Genomic DNA, 16,551 nt, shown 5'->3' on the forward strand with positions numbered 1-16,551 from the left:
GGCCAATTGTGCAATTCCATCAAAAGCTCCTATTTTATCCAATGAAAGGGTTTTATGATGATAATTATAGCGAATCAAAACGCGCACAATATACTCAAAATCTCTCCGATCATGGCGGCACAAAGCAAGCTTGCCGGCGGCGCGGCGCTTGCTGTGATCGCCCTGGCGCTGGCCATCCGCGAGAAAGGGCAAAAAGAGGCTGAGATTGCATGCACCTTGAACTCGCAGTACACTCCTGAAAAGAAAAAAGGCCAGGACAAGAAAGTCGCGATCAACAAGGTACATGGTCTGTCGACCGTACCTTTGCTGCAGTCGTCGTTCCTCATGGCGCCATGTCGTCCAGGACTTTCTTGATCGGTTCATTCGACTCTTTCGCATCATTGTGCCAGGGCTATGGACACCGGAAGTGGCGTATGCGCTGCTTGTTGCGGGATTGCTCACAGCGCGCACCACGTTTGACATTACGATCTTGCACATGATGACCTCCATCGAGCGCGCGATGTACGTCTCCATCGCACCGATGCGTTTTACACCCTGTATAGTATCAGCGGATGCCGCAAGGACTTTATTCATCACCTGTCGCGGTTTCTCCTGGTGATGCTACCCGTCTCGGTGGTCAACTGCCTGCTCAAGTACGGACAAACGGAGCTCAGCTTGCGTTTCCGCACGCGCCTGTCGACGTATCTGTATGCGAAGTACCTCCACGAGTACACGTACTACAAGGTGTCGAACCTCGACACGCGCATCTCGAACCCCGACCAGCTCCTGACGGTGACGCCCTCTCTCTTCGTTGTCCGAAGGAGGCTCACATGCATGCCTGGACCAGGTCGATGTCGAGCGCTTTGCCACGTCTGTCTCTGACTTGTACTCGAACGTGACCAAGCCGGTGCTCGACATTTCCATCTACGCGTTCAAACTTGCTGGAACGATCGGGTTGTCGGGCCCCACAACCATGCTCAGCTACTTGGTCGGGTCTGGGGTGTTCCTGACGTGGTTACGGCAGCCCACGGGGCGCTTTACGATCGCTGAACAACGTCTGGAAGGCAACTACCGCTTTGTGAACGCCCGATTGATCACACATAGCGAAGGTACTGTCGTCGGCGCGCCGTGACCCGCGAGGATGACGGTTGCCCCGATAGAAATCGCATTCTACCACGGCAACGAGCGCGAGCATTCGATCGTGCAGTCGTCGTACGATGCGCTGATCCAGTTGATTCGGCAGGCGCAGCAGTTCCGCTTCTCCGTCAGCGTCATCGACAACGTCGTTGCCAAGGTAATCGTCGCCGAGCCACGAACATGCATCATGCTCCACCCTAGTACTTTGCAACAGTGGTCGGGTTTCTACTCGTGTCGCGGCCGTTCCTGGACGCATCGGACCCGCGCCACGCGACGTCGTCGCACGCCGAGCGCATGCAGGACTACTTTCGATCGGGCAAGATGGTATGCGATCCCGTTGTCCATCCGCGGTTGATTCGCGTCTAGTTGATGAAGCTGGCCGAAGCGATGGGTCGCCTCGTCCTCTCTGGGCGGGAGCTCACACGACTCGCTGGCTTTACGCTGCGCGTGACCGACATGATTCAAGTCCTGGACGATCTCCATGCCGGCAACTACAAACGTACGATGATCCAAAGCAGCAGCGGCAACACGAACGCCCCTGGCGTGATCGAGTACAAGGACAACGTGATCGAGTTTGAGGTGGGGACAGCGCAATGGCCATCGCCGACTCACCGACTCTGGCAGAACGTGCCGCTCATGACGCCCAACGGCGACGTCCTTGTCCCTTCGCTCTCGTTCAAGGTGCTTGCCACCATACGCCAGACAGATCGTCGTCATGGAATGGCCAGGTCGAGTCGGGCATGAACGTAGTCGTGTGCGGTCCGAACGGGTGCGGAAAAAGCTCCCTCTTTCGCCTCCTCGGAGAACTCTGGCCCGTCTTTGGCGGCAAGGTGCGTCGCCGCGTCCGTTTTGTCGTACCTCGACGGCTTTTGCTGTAGCTGGTGAAGCCCGCTCGCAGCAAGCTCTTTTACATCCCTCAGCGCCCGTACTTGACGCTTGGTTTGTTTGTTCGTGCAATCGCACGTGACCACGTCGTCGTGGTAGGATCGTTACGCGACCAGATCTTGTACCCAGACAGTGTCGACAAGATGGTGGCCGCCGGCCGCACGGACGCCGACTTGCTGGCGCTGCTGCAGCTGGTCCAACTCGAGTACTTGATCGACGGTACAGCCTCGTCGACACCCGCGCGTTGGGTAAGCGTTCCGTTAGTGGATGGGTGGGATGCCATCAAGGACTGGGCGGACGTGTTGAGTGGCGGCGAGAAGCAGCGGCTGGCCATGGCGAGGTGGGTACCGCGGGTGTCGACGGCCTGTAGTACGTCCGTTTGTAGGCTGTTTTACCACGCCCCGCAGTTTGCCATCTTGGACGAATGCACGTCGGCCGTCAGCGTCGACGTTGAAGGACTCATGTATGCGTACTGCAAGTCGCAACGCATCACGCTCTTCACGGTGTCGCATCGCCAGTCGCTGTGGAAATACCACGACTATGTCCTTCAAGTACCGTGGCTATGCCTTCTTGCAGCCCTCACGACCGTGTGTGCTAGTTTGATGGCCAAGGAGCGTACAGCTTTCGCAAGATTCTCCCGTCCGACGTCGCACTTGGTTCGTAGTCAGTGCGTCCACCCGCGCATGCAGCGTAGTTTCGTCCATGTGTTGCCATGGAATACATGCCCTTTGCATTCAATCGCTGCAAACCATCCCATCCTTGACTCCGCTACACGCGAGAGCATCCCGCGCATGTCGGTATATCCGCGGCCGTTGACCTCTGTTCTACTTGTTGATTCCAACTCTACCCGCGGTGCATGTGACCTGAGCTTGCACGGACCACTCGGTTTTGAACGTGCGAATGTTTGAACGGCGGCAACCCCATGCCATCATGTTTACGCGGCTGCTTCGGACGGTGCTGGCGCGTCGTGGGTGTCTTCGAGCTTCCGCTTGGCCGCAGAGGAAGGCGGCGCTGGTGCCATCAACGCGTTTTTCTGAATGACAAACAAGCCGACGCCCAGGCCGCCAATGTTGACCTGCAGCTCTTCCTTGATCGTCAACGACGGGACGAGGCGCACGGAATGGACCACGAGTTTCTTGGACATGGCAAGGAGCACTGCATCACACACATGAGAAAAAGTCGGCGGGGTTGAGTTTTGTACCAGCGACGCCACCAGGACGCAGCACCCGCGCCATGTCGCCTATGGCTTTCGGGTACAGCCGCGCATTCTTGACTGGATTGCCGCATCGCATCCCGAATGGCATGTCGACCAGGATGCGATCGACTGAATTGGGTCGAAGCGGCAGCTTTTCCGCCGACCACTGGCAGATCGCTGCGCGGTGGCATTTGAAGTTGACATGGGCTTGGGCGATGGCTTCGCTACTGACGTCCCCACCAATACCAAACACGGACGGCCCTACGAAGACGGCGGTCGTGACTTGTACTCGACGATGTGATCGACGGTACCCCACAGCACGGCACAAGCAGGAAGGGTCCCGACGCCGCACATGCAGTCCAACACAACATCCCCAGCGTCGCATTTGGCCAGCTGGAGCATCATGTAGGCCGTGCTCGGTCGCAATGTTGAGATGTAGTCGAGGGATGCGAGGCGGCAAGGTTCCGGAGCGAGCCGACCGCCCCGAAAGTTGACGGTCTTGGAATTCTCCGCCAAAGATAGGCCTAGACGTCGTACGTGGAAAATAGCGAAAGCGGCGCATCCCACCGAGAACGACGTGGTGGTGCAAGACAAGTGCGACCACTTCCACGTTGAAGTCGACGAGGGACACAGTCCAACCCGTCTGCCGCTTCAGCACCGCCGCGCCAACTTCCCCTGCAATCGTTTCGGAAGAGTAGGCATGCTTGCCGTCTCGAACACAGGACGCGCGGAAGCGAAGGCCGTCGGTGGCAGCGTTTTCGCGACCCGACCTCCACACCGCGACGGAGTCTTTCCAGACCGGTGCGTGCTCCACCAGAGCCTGTGGATAAAGGGGGAGGTAAGGCGCGCCGTGAATAAGACGAGTACCCACGCCAATTTGCGCGAGACCAGCGGGTGTATCTGTGTCGATGTCTGACGCATGGGCGACGTAGGCGAGACATGCCTGCCACGGCGACTCGTTAGGCGTTGCACAACCAGCACGATTGGCACTCACTTGGATCGAACAGAGGGACTTTACATCCACTTGCGGCGACGTGGTATGCAGAAGAATCTTCCCGACGGCAGCTTCGCCTCGTTCGACGTCCATGCGAGGCTTGGACGGATCGGGTTGAAGTGTTAACACCTCGATGGAGGCAATCTACGACATCGATGGTGCATGTCAGCCTAGTACAGAGAGTTTTTTCTACATGGAGCTTCTCCTGGATCTCCGTGACTGCCACATGCTCCAGGCCGCGGATCACCAGGAGGACGTACGCCGCCGTCATGTTGCTCAAGGGGGATCGACGACCCAACACTCTGGATCATGACCGTCATTCCGATGTCACGTTTAACTTTAAAACGCAACACCGATGCACGTTATATCCATAAAATCGCGTTTTTAGCAGTTTCGACGTCTTTGAAGTTGATTGGTTCGAGCGAAAACGCAATTTGATTGGCTGGATTTGAACGAAGTAGCGATTTGATTGGTTCATGGCCATTGAGTTTCTCGACCAACAATTTGCGTGTTAAATTCCAAACATGTTGGCGGCGGCGAGTCTGTGGAAGCGCGCGGCGGCGGCGGCGGCGCGGCCAACAGCGACGACCTTTCGTGCATTCCACGCTACTCCGGTCGTTCTCAAGAGAAAAGATGGAGCGTCTGCGTCCGTGGTCAAGATCCCACGGTTGTACACGAAGACGCTGACAAAGCAGGAGAAGAAGAAAAAGGACATCTCACGCGGCCACAAGGACCTTGCCTGGCGCATGCGTGATGCCAAGCGCAAGCAAAAGGAACTTTTGAAGCAAGAGGCTGCGTATGCCGAGTTTGAGCAGGACACGGAGCTTCTCAAGGAGTACGACCTCGCCTTTGACGAAATCATGAATTCGGGTGCGTTGGTGGTTGCAGGACGACGGAACTGACGGTTGCTGCAGGTCGCCACCGCGAGTACTTGTACAACGACATCATGGATGTGACATTGCGCGACATGAATCCAGATGAAATCGCCGAGTCGTTCTACCGGCTCAAGTCGAAGGACCAAACGATCGAACAACTCCACGACATGATGCGAGTGTACGCTATCCACAAGCGTGCGGACGAGGTCCAAGCGATTCTCCACCAGCTCGAGCAACACACGGATGGACCTATCCCAGCCACGGTAAGTCGACTTTGCCAACAATGTGTGTCCCGTCCTTGCTCAACTCGTGCGTGCAAAGTGGGCCACCGCACCGTCGGGTAACGACTCGGATGCTGTCCAAGTCGTCACGACCCCACGCAAGCTGTCGCCGCGATTGAAGGCCACCGAGCAAACGTATGATCTGTACATCGCCGCGCTTGCCGAAACCAAGCAGGCGGCCAAGGCGGTGCGCGTGATGGGTCGCATGAAGGAACTCGGCGTCCCCGTCACGTTGCAAACGTACAACGCCGTCATGCAGGCGTGCACGCGCAGTCGCCGCCCCGATTGGGCATACAACGTACGTGGCATCGATGATGGCGGTCCCCGTCACTCTGGTCTAGATCTTTGAGAAAATGCAAGCGAACGGGATTCAGCCAAACGTGGTGTCGTTCACGATCCTCATGAACGCATCGATCGCGGTCGGCGACATCGACCGCGCGTTCGAGACATTCCACATCATGCGGTCGCATGTCGCCCAGCCCAGCCTCATCACGTTCAACTCGTTGATCCACGGGTACGTTGTCGTGTTGCTGGTGCGCACCATGACTTGCTGCGCTCTTCATGTGTGCTGCATTTGAATCAAGATTCATTTGGACTTGTTGGGGGAAGAGGTTTTGTTGGGCTGTCTCGTGGTGCTTGGCTCGATGGAAGAGTCCATTTTCCGCGTTTTCCCCATGGAGTTTGACACCGCTCGCGAGTTTTTCCGGTGGTCGTGTCATGGTGGCATGACCTGTGGCTTGTAGGTATGCCAAGATCGGCCGCGTCGAGCGATGCATTAACTTGCTCGAGGACATGCTGGATTTGCAAATCACGCCCAACAACGTGACGTATGCGAGCCTCATCCACGCATGCTCCAAGTCGTTCCACTATGCGCACAAAGCGTGGGAATTTTTCTACGAAATGCAAGACAATTACGACATTGTTCCGGTGCGTCGTTCGGCCAAGACGATTCTAACTAGTCGGGTAGGACACGGTCGTGTATGGGTACATGATGAATGCGGCGGCACGTCACGGCGACCTCCGCAGCGCCGACAAGCTCGTGTACCTGATGGACAAGTATGCCGTGCCCCAGACGAATACGATCCTCGTCTCGTTGATCAATGTGTACGCACGAGCGCAGATCAAGTCGGTCGTTCGCCGGGCGCGGTGTAACATTGCACCACCAGAGCCTCTTGAACCGATCTTGCCCGCAAAGCGGTACTCGGAACTCGAGTGGGACGACAACGGGAACCTGATCGACTTGGACCGTCCCGGCAAGCAAGAGTACCGCGACGTGCTCGCTTTGAAAGTCACTCTCACTCGAATTGTGCTAGCGTGTATTCGAACCACAACATGGGCTACGACGACGAAGAGGATGACGACGACGATTTTGACGATGAAGATAGCTACGACAATCTCAAACTCCGCGACAACGACGATGTCGTCGACAGCGCACTCAACTCGATCAAGACCAAGGGCCTCTCCGCCGAGGACCAGGAAGCGCTCAAGAAGTACTTGGTACGGCATGCATCTTTATTGGATCATGATGTCCATCCTGTTCGTTTGTCCTGGGCAAAGTGTGTCTCAAGTCGGTTCTAGTCGGACCGGAACCGAATCCCGGTGCCACGGTACATTCTGGGCCCGACGCCGCCAGCCGAGGACGAAGACCCGGCCGACGTCGACTCCCTCGCGTGGAATCCGCTTCCGATGGAAGAATTCAACCAGTTTCAAAACTCGAACCGAGACCAAGCGATCAAAGTGTACCACAAGTGCCTCGAGTTGCACGGTCCGTCCGTCGCGTTGCTCAACACGATGCTGAGCGTCCACACGAACGCGCTCCGCATCCAAACGGCCAAGAAGTTTGTCGCGGAGGAATTTGCCAAGCACAACGTGACCCCAGACATATTTACGTACCGCAGCTTGATGCGCATGTACACGCGGGCGAAGCGACCGCAGATGGCCCTGGATTGCGTCCACGAGCTGCATGCAAAAGGTGCGTGGCAGGATCGCCGACGCCATCGAGTGTGACGGTGTGTTGCAGGCATCAAGCCCGACGCGACGTTCTATGGGTACTTGGTCGACTACTTTGCGTGCCAGCGCCGACTGCGTAGCGCGTTGGAAGTGCTCGAGGAAATGGATCGGTATGGCCTCGCGCTGCCGGAAGCGAACGCCTACGTTCTTCGAAAACTCGTCAAGAAGTACGGAATCTACACAGAGCTCCTGTCCGAGGACCCGAACGCGATTCACAGCATGAGCCACGCCGACCTCATGGACATGCGACGCACCCGCGCGGCCGCGATCGCCGACAACAAAAAGTACAATCGCAAGTTTTACATTCCTCGGCGCTCCGAGTTGGAAGTGCTTTAAGTAATGCACCCCCCCCCTTCCCTCGCACCACGTCATCCTCCATCTTGTGGACGAATTCGCCGAAAGGCTGTGTCGTTGTTCGACAAGGGCTCCGCGTGCGCGACATGCGGCGGCAACTCCGTCAAGGCCAACTTGGCTCGATGTAGAAAACACCCGCCGCTACTTGACGTCCATGGGGTGCACAGTGTCGGTGTACATGACGAGTCCGGTGACGACGGTGGAAGCCTTGTCGATGCACTGGACACCACGGGTGGATCCGAACCCGATGAGTGGTGCTGGCAGTCAACAAGTGCAACGACGGCTTCTGCTAGACCAACGGCGCCAGCGATACCGCACCGCTCCGTCCCAACGCATCCAAACATGACGTCGGTGGCTGATGACGCCAATGGCAACAGCCACTCGTCCGTTGTTGTCACGGGGTTGGACTCGGACGAAGCGCATGGCGATGCCGTGATGGGCGTCGGGGTGATTGTGCCACGTGCTTTTGTTGGCTTCGTTACGTGCTGCACTTGACAGAGCGAACAAGACCAGTTCGGCGACAAACGGTCCATCGGCTGACATGTCGAAGCGGACGTCGACATCACTCGATCCCGCCCAATGCGCCGTACTACGGCGGTAGCCCCTTCTGTGTCGATCCTTCCGTTCCCTTCATTGCCATCGCGTCCTCTTCGCTCCATCGTCGGTGTGCTATGATCGCAACGAATGTCGTCGGATCGTTGTCCATGGACACGTCCGTCCACAGATCCTTGGCGTTGGTGTCAGTCGACGCTTGTCGCACACTCGGTGCCGACATCGCGGTCCTGCCGGGCCTTGCTGTCGTCAAGTACGTGGCGGCCTCTTGTGCCTCTGTCACGGCTAGCAGGTTGGCTTTTGCCATCGTCCCAAGGTGGACCCGGCTCGGAATTGTTTCAGTCCAACCGCGTGCGTGGCAGAACCTGGTTCCGGTCGATTGCGACGCATCACGGCCGTCGTCATGCATGGCGAGCACGAGCATCACGAACACTCCACGGACATTGTGGAGTTGGTGTCTGCGTGGAATCGATCAACGTCCTGCTCGACGTCGTGGTTTCGAGGTCACGCGGACATGTGCCAAAGCGATCGGGCAGACGGGGCCTGGCGAGAATCTCGGGGTCTGTCGTCGGGCCTTGTCTGCCCGATCCATCTCCAAGCGCAGACGTACACGTTGAGCGTAGTCACGTACCTGTCGACGTGTGTCCTCAACTGGTCGCGTCGTTGAAATCAGCAGCAGACGCTGCCGATTTCGTACGTCGGTGCTCGGCTGTACGAGTTACGGTGTCATCGGGAGCACATCGCTCGGCGACAACCTCGCTCGTTCCTGCCGGCCAAGCGATATTTCTGGACATTCATGGGCGTTGCTGCCATCGAAAGGCCGGGAGAGTAGTCGGCCTTGTGCGAGTTTGCGATGCCGTTTGTCGTGCAGCTCCACCGTGCATGCGACGTCGATGGAGACGACTTTCAGGCCATGGTGGGGCCGTCGCCACCAGCGCCATGGTACAAGTTGCAGGAATCGTGTGTGGGTGCTGTGGCGTACGGAGCGGGGCGATACCGACAACGTTCCAAAACAACCGTTTGCAATTTCTTTTGCGGCCACCCACCACCACGCTTGCGGGGGTCTATCGCAGCATGCACAATATCCACAAGACGTCTGCGATCTCCCTGGACACTCGTCATGAGCACCCTTCGACACATCAAATTGTCGCTTTTGGTACTTCCATGACCCGAGCCAAACGATTCCTCCCAGTTCCTTCGGCGGACGCTGTGCCGTGTGTTGCATAATCATCGACGGTTGACATCCGAGGTTTCGCCAGAACGGACCTAGTTTGCCTGACACTGCCATTCACACCGCATTCAAACGCAAGTGACGAAGCACCTTGGTCGTCCAGCCAACACCAGTTGCATTCATGAGGTATGCAGTGGACGAAGACAAATGGACAGCATGACGTGGCATCGTCGGGGGACAGAGATGAGAACGATGTGGGTCATCCAAGCGTCAAGTTCATGGCGAAAGAGGAGGAGGGCATAACTTGGCGAGCATGGGTAGCTGAACGAAGTCAGCTGCCGCGACGACGTGCATGTCACACCAGCGTGTCGCCGAGGTGAACACCATATTCATCCACCACCATCCATTCTGTGGATAGCCAACAAGATCGACCTTGTTCAAAACGCAGCACGCGCGGATGGCAACGAATCGCTTCCTCCATTACTGAAACGTGACAACTCCAAGATTCCGGTCGTGCGAGACGGTCACGATGGCGTTTTGAGTTGCGTGCCAGAGCCCATGGAGGACCTTGGCCTGGTGCATGCTGACCGTTTGATGGGGCGGTTCGACCCGTCGGCATGCGCGCAAGTCCCAGATGAACAAATCGCCGACCGTGCTTCCACACGAAACGTGCATGCCTAGACAAAAGATCACGAACAAACCTTTGACGCAAACGAGTCTTGCGTACCGGCAGACGACCACCGAGGAGTAATGTGCTGGCTCATCGCTTTGTTCTGAAGCTTGTGCCACACCATGGACGGCATGTTGTCGTTCGAGCGCTGTCGGAGATCGTGAAACATCATGACTTGGTTGCCCGGGTTCACACACGAGTACATGAGCAAGTGCGGGTTTGCCGGATGTTCGGCAATCGCGTTGATCTTTGAAATGACAGGCTTCCGCCACTCCCGCACGACCGACACGGTTTGCGTGTGCAGGTCAAACTTGGCGACAACGCTATCCGCGACAACGTGAGCTCGTTTTGATATCCGTCGAACGTGTGTGTACCCGTCCAGGGCCCCGGAAAAGACAGCATTGCCGGAACTGTGCGGGCACACTGCGCGAATTTCACTGCGATGATGTTGATGCAAGGTCTGGACTTGGCGGGTCGCATGGTTCCAGCACACGACCTTATGCTTGGCGCCACCCGTCACAAAATACGCTTCGTCCAGCCATCCGATACACGACACACCCCTACGCGCGATTCAACCATCGTCACGCAAAGACATTCCAACACACGTGGACGCACTTGGGATGGAGAGATGTGTCGGCCTGCCACACAGTCGTCGGTGGCAAATGGATTTTCGCATCCGAATCCCATTCTGCGATGCAAATGCCGCCTTTGTCGTGGATCGGATCCCGAAACGCCATGGCCAACTTGGATCGAGTCGAATTCCACGCCAGGCCTTCGACGCATGCGTTTGTCTTTCGTAGCGTCGTCGACGGCACACAGGAAATCGGTGACAATGTCCGACGGGTGGGTTGGTAGTGCCAAAGCCGAAGCATGCCTTCGTCGGACGTGGTGGCGAGGATGTCAGGCAGGTTGGCGTGAAATGCCGAGCACCGCACTTTCCGATCACACTGGTCGGGGACCAACGTCGTGCGCGGCTGACCGAGGATTTTGCATTTGTCTGTTGTGGACCAGAAGCGATCGGGATATCGAGAGGACGATCCAGACCGTCGAGACGAACTTCCAGCGTCTGCAGACGACGTCGTCTCCAATGGGACGACTCGAGGTCGCACGGGACCCGATACAACAGTGACGTCATTAGCCGAATGACGTGGGGTACGAGGCGTTTGAGGCATAGGGGACGGGGGAGCAGTCGTTGGTGGTGGTGAAGGTGCAATCGCGGTCGACGAGGACGACCGTGTACCTCGCACATCTCGGGATGGCTCAGGAGACGATGGTGCGGTCTTCTTCGACGGCGGCGCTCCTTCCAGCGGTGTGAGATCTGCACCGCGCTTGTACTGTCGAAAGACTTCCATTCGCTTCAGCAAACTATCGCGCTGGATCTGCAAATCTTGTCGTTCATATTGCTGTCGTTTCAACAGCTCTGTGTGTCGTTCCATCGCTCGTCGATGATTCAGGATATGCATCTCTTGCTCCTGGATGGCCAGTTCACACAACTTGATTGCTTCATTGCTTTCATGCAGCTCGCGCTCCATCTGGGACCCGTCTGGCCTCGACAGCATGGCGCCGCCGTTGCCCTTTGCCTTTCCCGCCATTTTGTCCAGTTAGTTGGGTCCATGGACCATATTTAATTTCAACCAATCAAATCGCACGTACAACTTTGCCTTTAACGCAAGCCAAGCCTGCGTTAAACCTATTTAACACATCTCCGGGCTTCATTGATTTACCAGGTACATTGTCAATGTCTCAACGTATTGCACATTCGCTGAGTTGAACTGATTATTATTGCTGTTTTGTTCAACAAATATTAGTCAATATTTGGTGTTTTGACCAAGTGAAGCAATTTATTTTTTGGAACAAAGAAGAGGTTGTATTTTTATCGTCAGTTGTATGTTAAAACGATGTACTAGTATACCCTTTGTGGAAACAAAATCCGAGGTCGTCGTGTATGTCATATCCGACATTTATCACGAAGATTTCAATGTGCGCATATAATTATTTCGCGCACTGTACAATTGGAGGTGACGATTCCTCTACAACTGCCACATATTTGTTTGAGATCAACCTGATCTATATTACTCAGTACAAAGAGCGCAACAACATCTACAAAACCACGAAATATATTGAAAATTTGTAATTCTAAGGGAAAATTGGGCTGGAAGGTGTTTTGAACAATCCATCGATATCAGACGTTTTCTACAGCGTTTCAAACATGTCCCGACCAAGGTCACACACATTCCCGAGGAATTCCCTTCAGTAGCATGTACGCAGGGCATGCCAACTTGCTGTTGCTCATGTTGGATTAAAAGATTGATACGAAAGCGATTGAGACGCTGCTCTGCTATCGCAGCCTGCTGTCGCCAATCTTTATCGGAAACGAGAATTCAAGGGGTGTGTATGGAACGTTTTTAAAACACAGGTGGTGCTCAAAGTGCGTTTGAAACTCGTTCAAGACATTCGTTTTTGGCCGAAACGACCAGTTCGCAAGTGTAACAATGTTGTGGCAGGTGCTTCGAGCAGCGACGGCGGCGGCGGCGCTCCTGGGCGCATCCGAGGTCGAGGGCGGCAAGCTAGCCCCCATTATCGTGCGTGGGAATCGCATGTACAATTCAGAGACAGGGGAACGCTTCTTCATCCGTGGGATCACGTACGATTATGACGTGAGCGACGCCAACTACGACTTGAGCAGACCCATCATCGAGACCAACTTGAAAGCACTCATCGGATCGTTCAACACGTTCCGTCTGTACAACGTGAACCCAGACCTCAAGTACGACAAGTTCATGAAGCACATGGACAGCTTGGGGGTGTATGTCTTGGTGTCGGGGTCGCCTGCAAACTTGGATTACTACGGCGACTACAAGTACTCGACGATCACGAAAACATGGAGTCCCGACGGCACCTCCGTGGTGGAAAACGGGGTCACGAAGCTTCAAAAGGACCAAACCAAGACGTGCTACCCCGCGTTGCTTCTCAAGTACGGCAAAAGCATCATCAAGGACTTTGCGCCGTACGATAACACGTTGGGGGTCGTTGTGGCCAACGAAATCATGCAGCATGACCTGACGGCCGCGGCTTGCGTGAAAGCATACACGTCAGATCTCAAGAACTGGATGCGCGTCAACGCCAAGAGCCTTCGTATCTTGCCGTTGGCGTACGCCGGCGCCGACAGTTCAGGCGAGCCAGTCAACGGTGGGACAAAGAAGACCCCCGAAGTATACACGGTGATGAAGATCATGGGGCTTCTGTGCGGCGACTCCATGAAGAACGGCATGATGGAGCGAAGTATCGACATCTACCTGATCAACGAGTATCGTTGGTGCAACGTGCCTGGAACATTTGCCCCGTATGAGCAATTCCTCGAGATGGCGAAGGGAGTCCCGATCGTGATGGCGCTCGGGGAGTTTGGTTGTGACACGTACACGCCCCGCACGTGGACTATGGTGCCGTACCTGTTTTCCGACTCGATCAAGTCCAAGGGCTTCACCGACGTGTACTCTGGCGGTCTCGCGTACACGTTCGGGCAGGCGTCGCTCGGCCTAGATGCCAAGTACCCTCTTTTCACAGGTCCATTTGCCGTGTTTGGCGCATTTTTAGCTTGACTTGTCTGGTTTGCGTGAGCTAGGCGGGAGCATCAAGCTCGAGGAACTTCCTGGGAAAACGCCGACGGCCGATTACACCAACTTGTTGGCGCAATTCAAAGCGAATCCGTCGGTCGTCCAGACTGGAGCGTTCACAAAGGACACGATCTGCAAATGGAATCCACCAGAACCAACGCCAGGGGCAAATCCGATCTTTGCCGTGACCAAGACGTGGATGCCCGAGTGCAAGCACCCGAGTTTGAAGCTCGATCCGACAGATAAGTGGGAAACCAACACCCGCCAGGGCGCCGTGTGCAACAAGAAGGGCGAGCAGTGCGAAGTGGTCGTCGAGACGCCGAACCCGACCACGGAAGAGTCGATTTGTGGGTTTGAGGTCAAGGTGCCGGAAGGAGGCGGGACATGCACGACCAACGAAAACTGTGGGTCCCATGGTCAGTGCATCGTTGGCGATGACAAGACCCGGTCTTGCGCGTGCATTGGGTGTTACTCGGGGTCGAACTGCGCCGTGTACAACGCGGACAAGTGCAACACACTCTCGAGCAATGCAGACGCCCCCAAGGTGATCTTCACGGCAGTTGGAGCATTTCTCGGGGTCATGCTGCTTGTGTTTGGAGGCCTTGGCATCGCGGCGGGAAAGAAGACTGCCGAGTTGCGCAAGGCGGAACAGGTCGCCAAGAACCAAATGAACTCGATTTAACCACTGCACTACACATGGAATCACGATGAGATCACGACTGGAGTTGCTAGTGCAATTGCTGGGAACTCACCTTCTTGGGCGTTTCTTCGTGGCGCTTGGGCATACAACGCGATGCAACGACAATGGATTGAGTTACATGACCAGGAACATGTTGCTGAGACGCTCTCCAGTCGCATGGATCTCGATCAGTTGCTCGCCTTTCCGAAACTCGGCGTCTTGTTCATGGTACAGCAATTCCGAGTCTTGAAATCGTGGCCAGCATGACTCAAAGAAACGCCGCAAAGATAGACTTGGGCGCGTCGGGGTTGCTCTGGAGCATGTCGCACAGAGGTTAGTCATGAACGGAGCAGTACGATGCCCTTGCAATACACATTTTGCTGTCGTACCCAGCTTCCATTGACTGTGGCCCCCGTGTCCTGCAATTGCTGCCACGTCGGGGAGCTTCGGCGTCACAGGTACAAGTTGAGGTTTCCGCCATGAAGTTTGGGTCTGTCAGCTCGACTAAAACCACCATCGCATGGGGGTACAAGGCGCGTCTTGGCGGCTGGTTGTCTTGCACTTGTCGGTTGGTGTTGGCAACAAAACTCCCGCGACTACACTGCGGCATCCACGACTTGGTTGCTTGAATCACGCAGGTTGTCGTCACTGGTGGCGCTGGCGGTGTGGACAAGTTTCCATTCGACAACTCAACAAGGTCGTGTGGCGATGGATTGGCTTTTGTGGACAATCAAGTTTGTGCAACTAGGCGCCGCAACGGTCCCGGGATGCTCTTTAAGGTCCATGCCTCCACCATCTCGACAAATGTTGGAAAACTTTTGCTGTCAGGGAACGGGAGAGTATCAGAAAAGTGCCGAAATTTGACCTGCTCGACGATCGTGAGCATGAATGGCCACCAAAAAGGCATAGATGACGCTGGATTTGGCAGAATCGGAGGGCACCATCGTCCATGTTCGCGGCACGTACGGAAACAGCATGAAAACAACCAAATTCCTCGACTGCCATCACAAGCGGAGACTCCCTTGACCATTCTAAAACACTTTGGTAGGGTCCGATTAGAACTCGTTTATGAGGTAGATCTCGATCCTTGTCTTCGTCACACCGTTCTTCATCGTGCTCTCACGTAGCAGCCCCGTCATCTTCATCACAATGTAGTCGTTTGTGCTTATTCCTTTCTGGGTTGTGACTTTGTTGCCCCCGCTGTTAGCCCAGCATTTGCCAGAGGAATGTAGCGCATGAATCGGGCGTTTCCACGCATCCAATTCTTCATGTATGTCGTGTACTACTTGACACATACTGAAGCCTCCACTTCTTGCAGCAAGATCTCGTCGGCAACGACAAAATTCTATCGTGCTTTCGAACGCTGCAGAGTATGTACTTGATCAGAAGCTGGCGAAACTCGAAGTGTTTGGTCGGGTAGCGTGACTATGTCAGGTCGTTTTGCGTTTGGATGACTCCACCCTCGATCACTAGTGATCCTTTTGGTCCCCATTCCATCGTAATGCTCGTATACTTTCCGAAGTACTCAACACGTTTGCGAGGGACGCATAGATCATGTCGAACACTCCCAGCTCGTCCATGTGCTTGATAGACTTGTCGGATGTGCGTGTTGGAACATCATTTTGTACAGCCGAAACGCATTCAATGATATCGACCGTATCCTTCAAGTTGGACGCTACAATGGGTTTTGTTCACTGCGTATTTGATGTCGCTCACTTGGTCGTCGTCCGCGATCCCTCGCATGATGAAGCATTCCTTTGTCGCAGAGTTGTACATGCGATTCCCGCCGACGATGCTAGGAGCGTACTCGCCGCCGTTCGCCGCGCACAGCAGCATCCCCGCCGTCAAGGACACCGCCCGTCGCATCGAAGCAATTCAAACACTGCCTTGACTGGTTTTCGCGCCATGTTTATCCGGATACCAACCACTACAACGATTTTATCCGGACACGATCGCGACACGACCGACGACTGCAACTCTGTTGCGACATGGACGGAGGAGTCCTGCGTCCTACGCCGTGATGCATCGACGGCGGAAATGCGGCGACGCGGCAGAGGCGCATTCGCACTGATCTCACACGTCGAAACGTTTTGCGAAGGACGCGGTTTATCGTGCCTTTAGATCACCAGCTCGTTTAGCATGGTACACGTGTGTT

At 55.5% G+C, this 16,551-nt stretch overlaps 5 protein-coding genes across 6 annotated transcripts; 3 read left to right on the plus strand and 2 right to left on the minus strand.

The window, feature by feature from the left end:
* Nucleotides 1-103: 103 nt before the first annotated feature.
* Nucleotides 104-2,825, plus strand: H310_13167. 2 transcript variants are annotated; one of them, XM_008880563.1, is made up of 14 exons: nucleotides 104-279; nucleotides 344-501; nucleotides 543-771; nucleotides 827-1,088; nucleotides 1,140-1,273; nucleotides 1,318-1,440; nucleotides 1,483-1,695; nucleotides 1,741-1,797; nucleotides 1,845-1,946; nucleotides 1,995-2,055; nucleotides 2,101-2,220; nucleotides 2,266-2,341; nucleotides 2,387-2,552; nucleotides 2,600-2,825. In XM_008880563.1, the coding sequence occupies exons 1-14, from the start codon at nucleotides 112-114 to the stop codon at nucleotides 2,663-2,665; spliced, it is 1,935 nt and encodes a 644-aa protein (XP_008878785.1). In that variant the 5' UTR covers nucleotides 104-111; the 3' UTR covers nucleotides 2,666-2,825. The 2 variants fall into 2 exon arrangements, with proteins under 2 accessions (XP_008878785.1, XP_008878784.1); XM_008880562.1 differs by having other exon boundaries at nucleotides 1,995-2,220.
* Nucleotides 2,705-4,484, minus strand: H310_13168 (hypothetical protein). Its single transcript, XM_008880564.1, has 7 exons — nucleotides 4,384-4,484; nucleotides 4,191-4,334; nucleotides 4,068-4,139; nucleotides 3,764-4,016; nucleotides 3,508-3,720; nucleotides 3,203-3,457; nucleotides 2,705-3,156 (listed from the first exon to the last, which is right to left on the minus strand). The coding sequence occupies exons 1-7, from the start codon at nucleotides 4,459-4,461 to the stop codon at nucleotides 2,936-2,938; spliced, it is 1,236 nt and encodes a 411-aa protein (XP_008878786.1). The 5' UTR covers nucleotides 4,462-4,484; the 3' UTR covers nucleotides 2,705-2,935.
* Nucleotides 4,485-4,700: 216 nt separating this feature from the next.
* H310_13169 (hypothetical protein) lies at nucleotides 4,701-7,852 on the plus strand. The gene is made up of 9 exons (XM_008880565.1): nucleotides 4,701-5,060; nucleotides 5,105-5,328; nucleotides 5,387-5,644; nucleotides 5,688-5,860; nucleotides 6,090-6,273; nucleotides 6,314-6,609; nucleotides 6,660-6,843; nucleotides 6,925-7,318; nucleotides 7,367-7,852. Exons 1-9 carry the CDS (start codon nucleotides 4,715-4,717, stop codon nucleotides 7,690-7,692), a joined length of 2,385 nt encoding a protein of 794 aa, XP_008878787.1. The 5' UTR covers nucleotides 4,701-4,714; the 3' UTR covers nucleotides 7,693-7,852.
* Nucleotides 7,853-9,855: 2,003 nt separating this feature from the next.
* H310_13170 (hypothetical protein) lies at nucleotides 9,856-11,695 on the minus strand (the record flags this gene model as incomplete). Its single annotated transcript, XM_008880566.1, has 4 exons — nucleotides 9,856-10,110; nucleotides 10,161-10,426; nucleotides 10,478-10,663; nucleotides 10,719-11,695. The coding sequence occupies 4 exons, from the start codon at nucleotides 11,693-11,695 to the stop codon at nucleotides 9,914-9,916; spliced, it is 1,626 nt and encodes a 541-aa protein (XP_008878788.1). The 3' UTR covers nucleotides 9,856-9,913.
* An 873-nt stretch (nucleotides 11,696-12,568) lies between these two features.
* On the plus strand, nucleotides 12,569-14,441 carry H310_13171 (hypothetical protein). The gene is made up of 2 exons (XM_008880567.1): nucleotides 12,569-13,667; nucleotides 13,726-14,441. Exons 1-2 carry the CDS (start codon nucleotides 12,596-12,598, stop codon nucleotides 14,397-14,399), a joined length of 1,746 nt encoding a protein of 581 aa, XP_008878789.1. The 5' UTR covers nucleotides 12,569-12,595; the 3' UTR covers nucleotides 14,400-14,441.
* The last annotated feature ends 2,110 nt before the right edge of the window (nucleotides 14,442-16,551 follow it).

This window comes from Aphanomyces invadans (assembly GCF_000520115.1).
Source record: "Aphanomyces invadans strain NJM9701 unplaced genomic scaffold supercont1.48, whole genome shotgun sequence".
NCBI lineage: Eukaryota > Oomycota > Saprolegniomycetes > Saprolegniales > Verrucalvaceae > Aphanomyces > Aphanomyces invadans.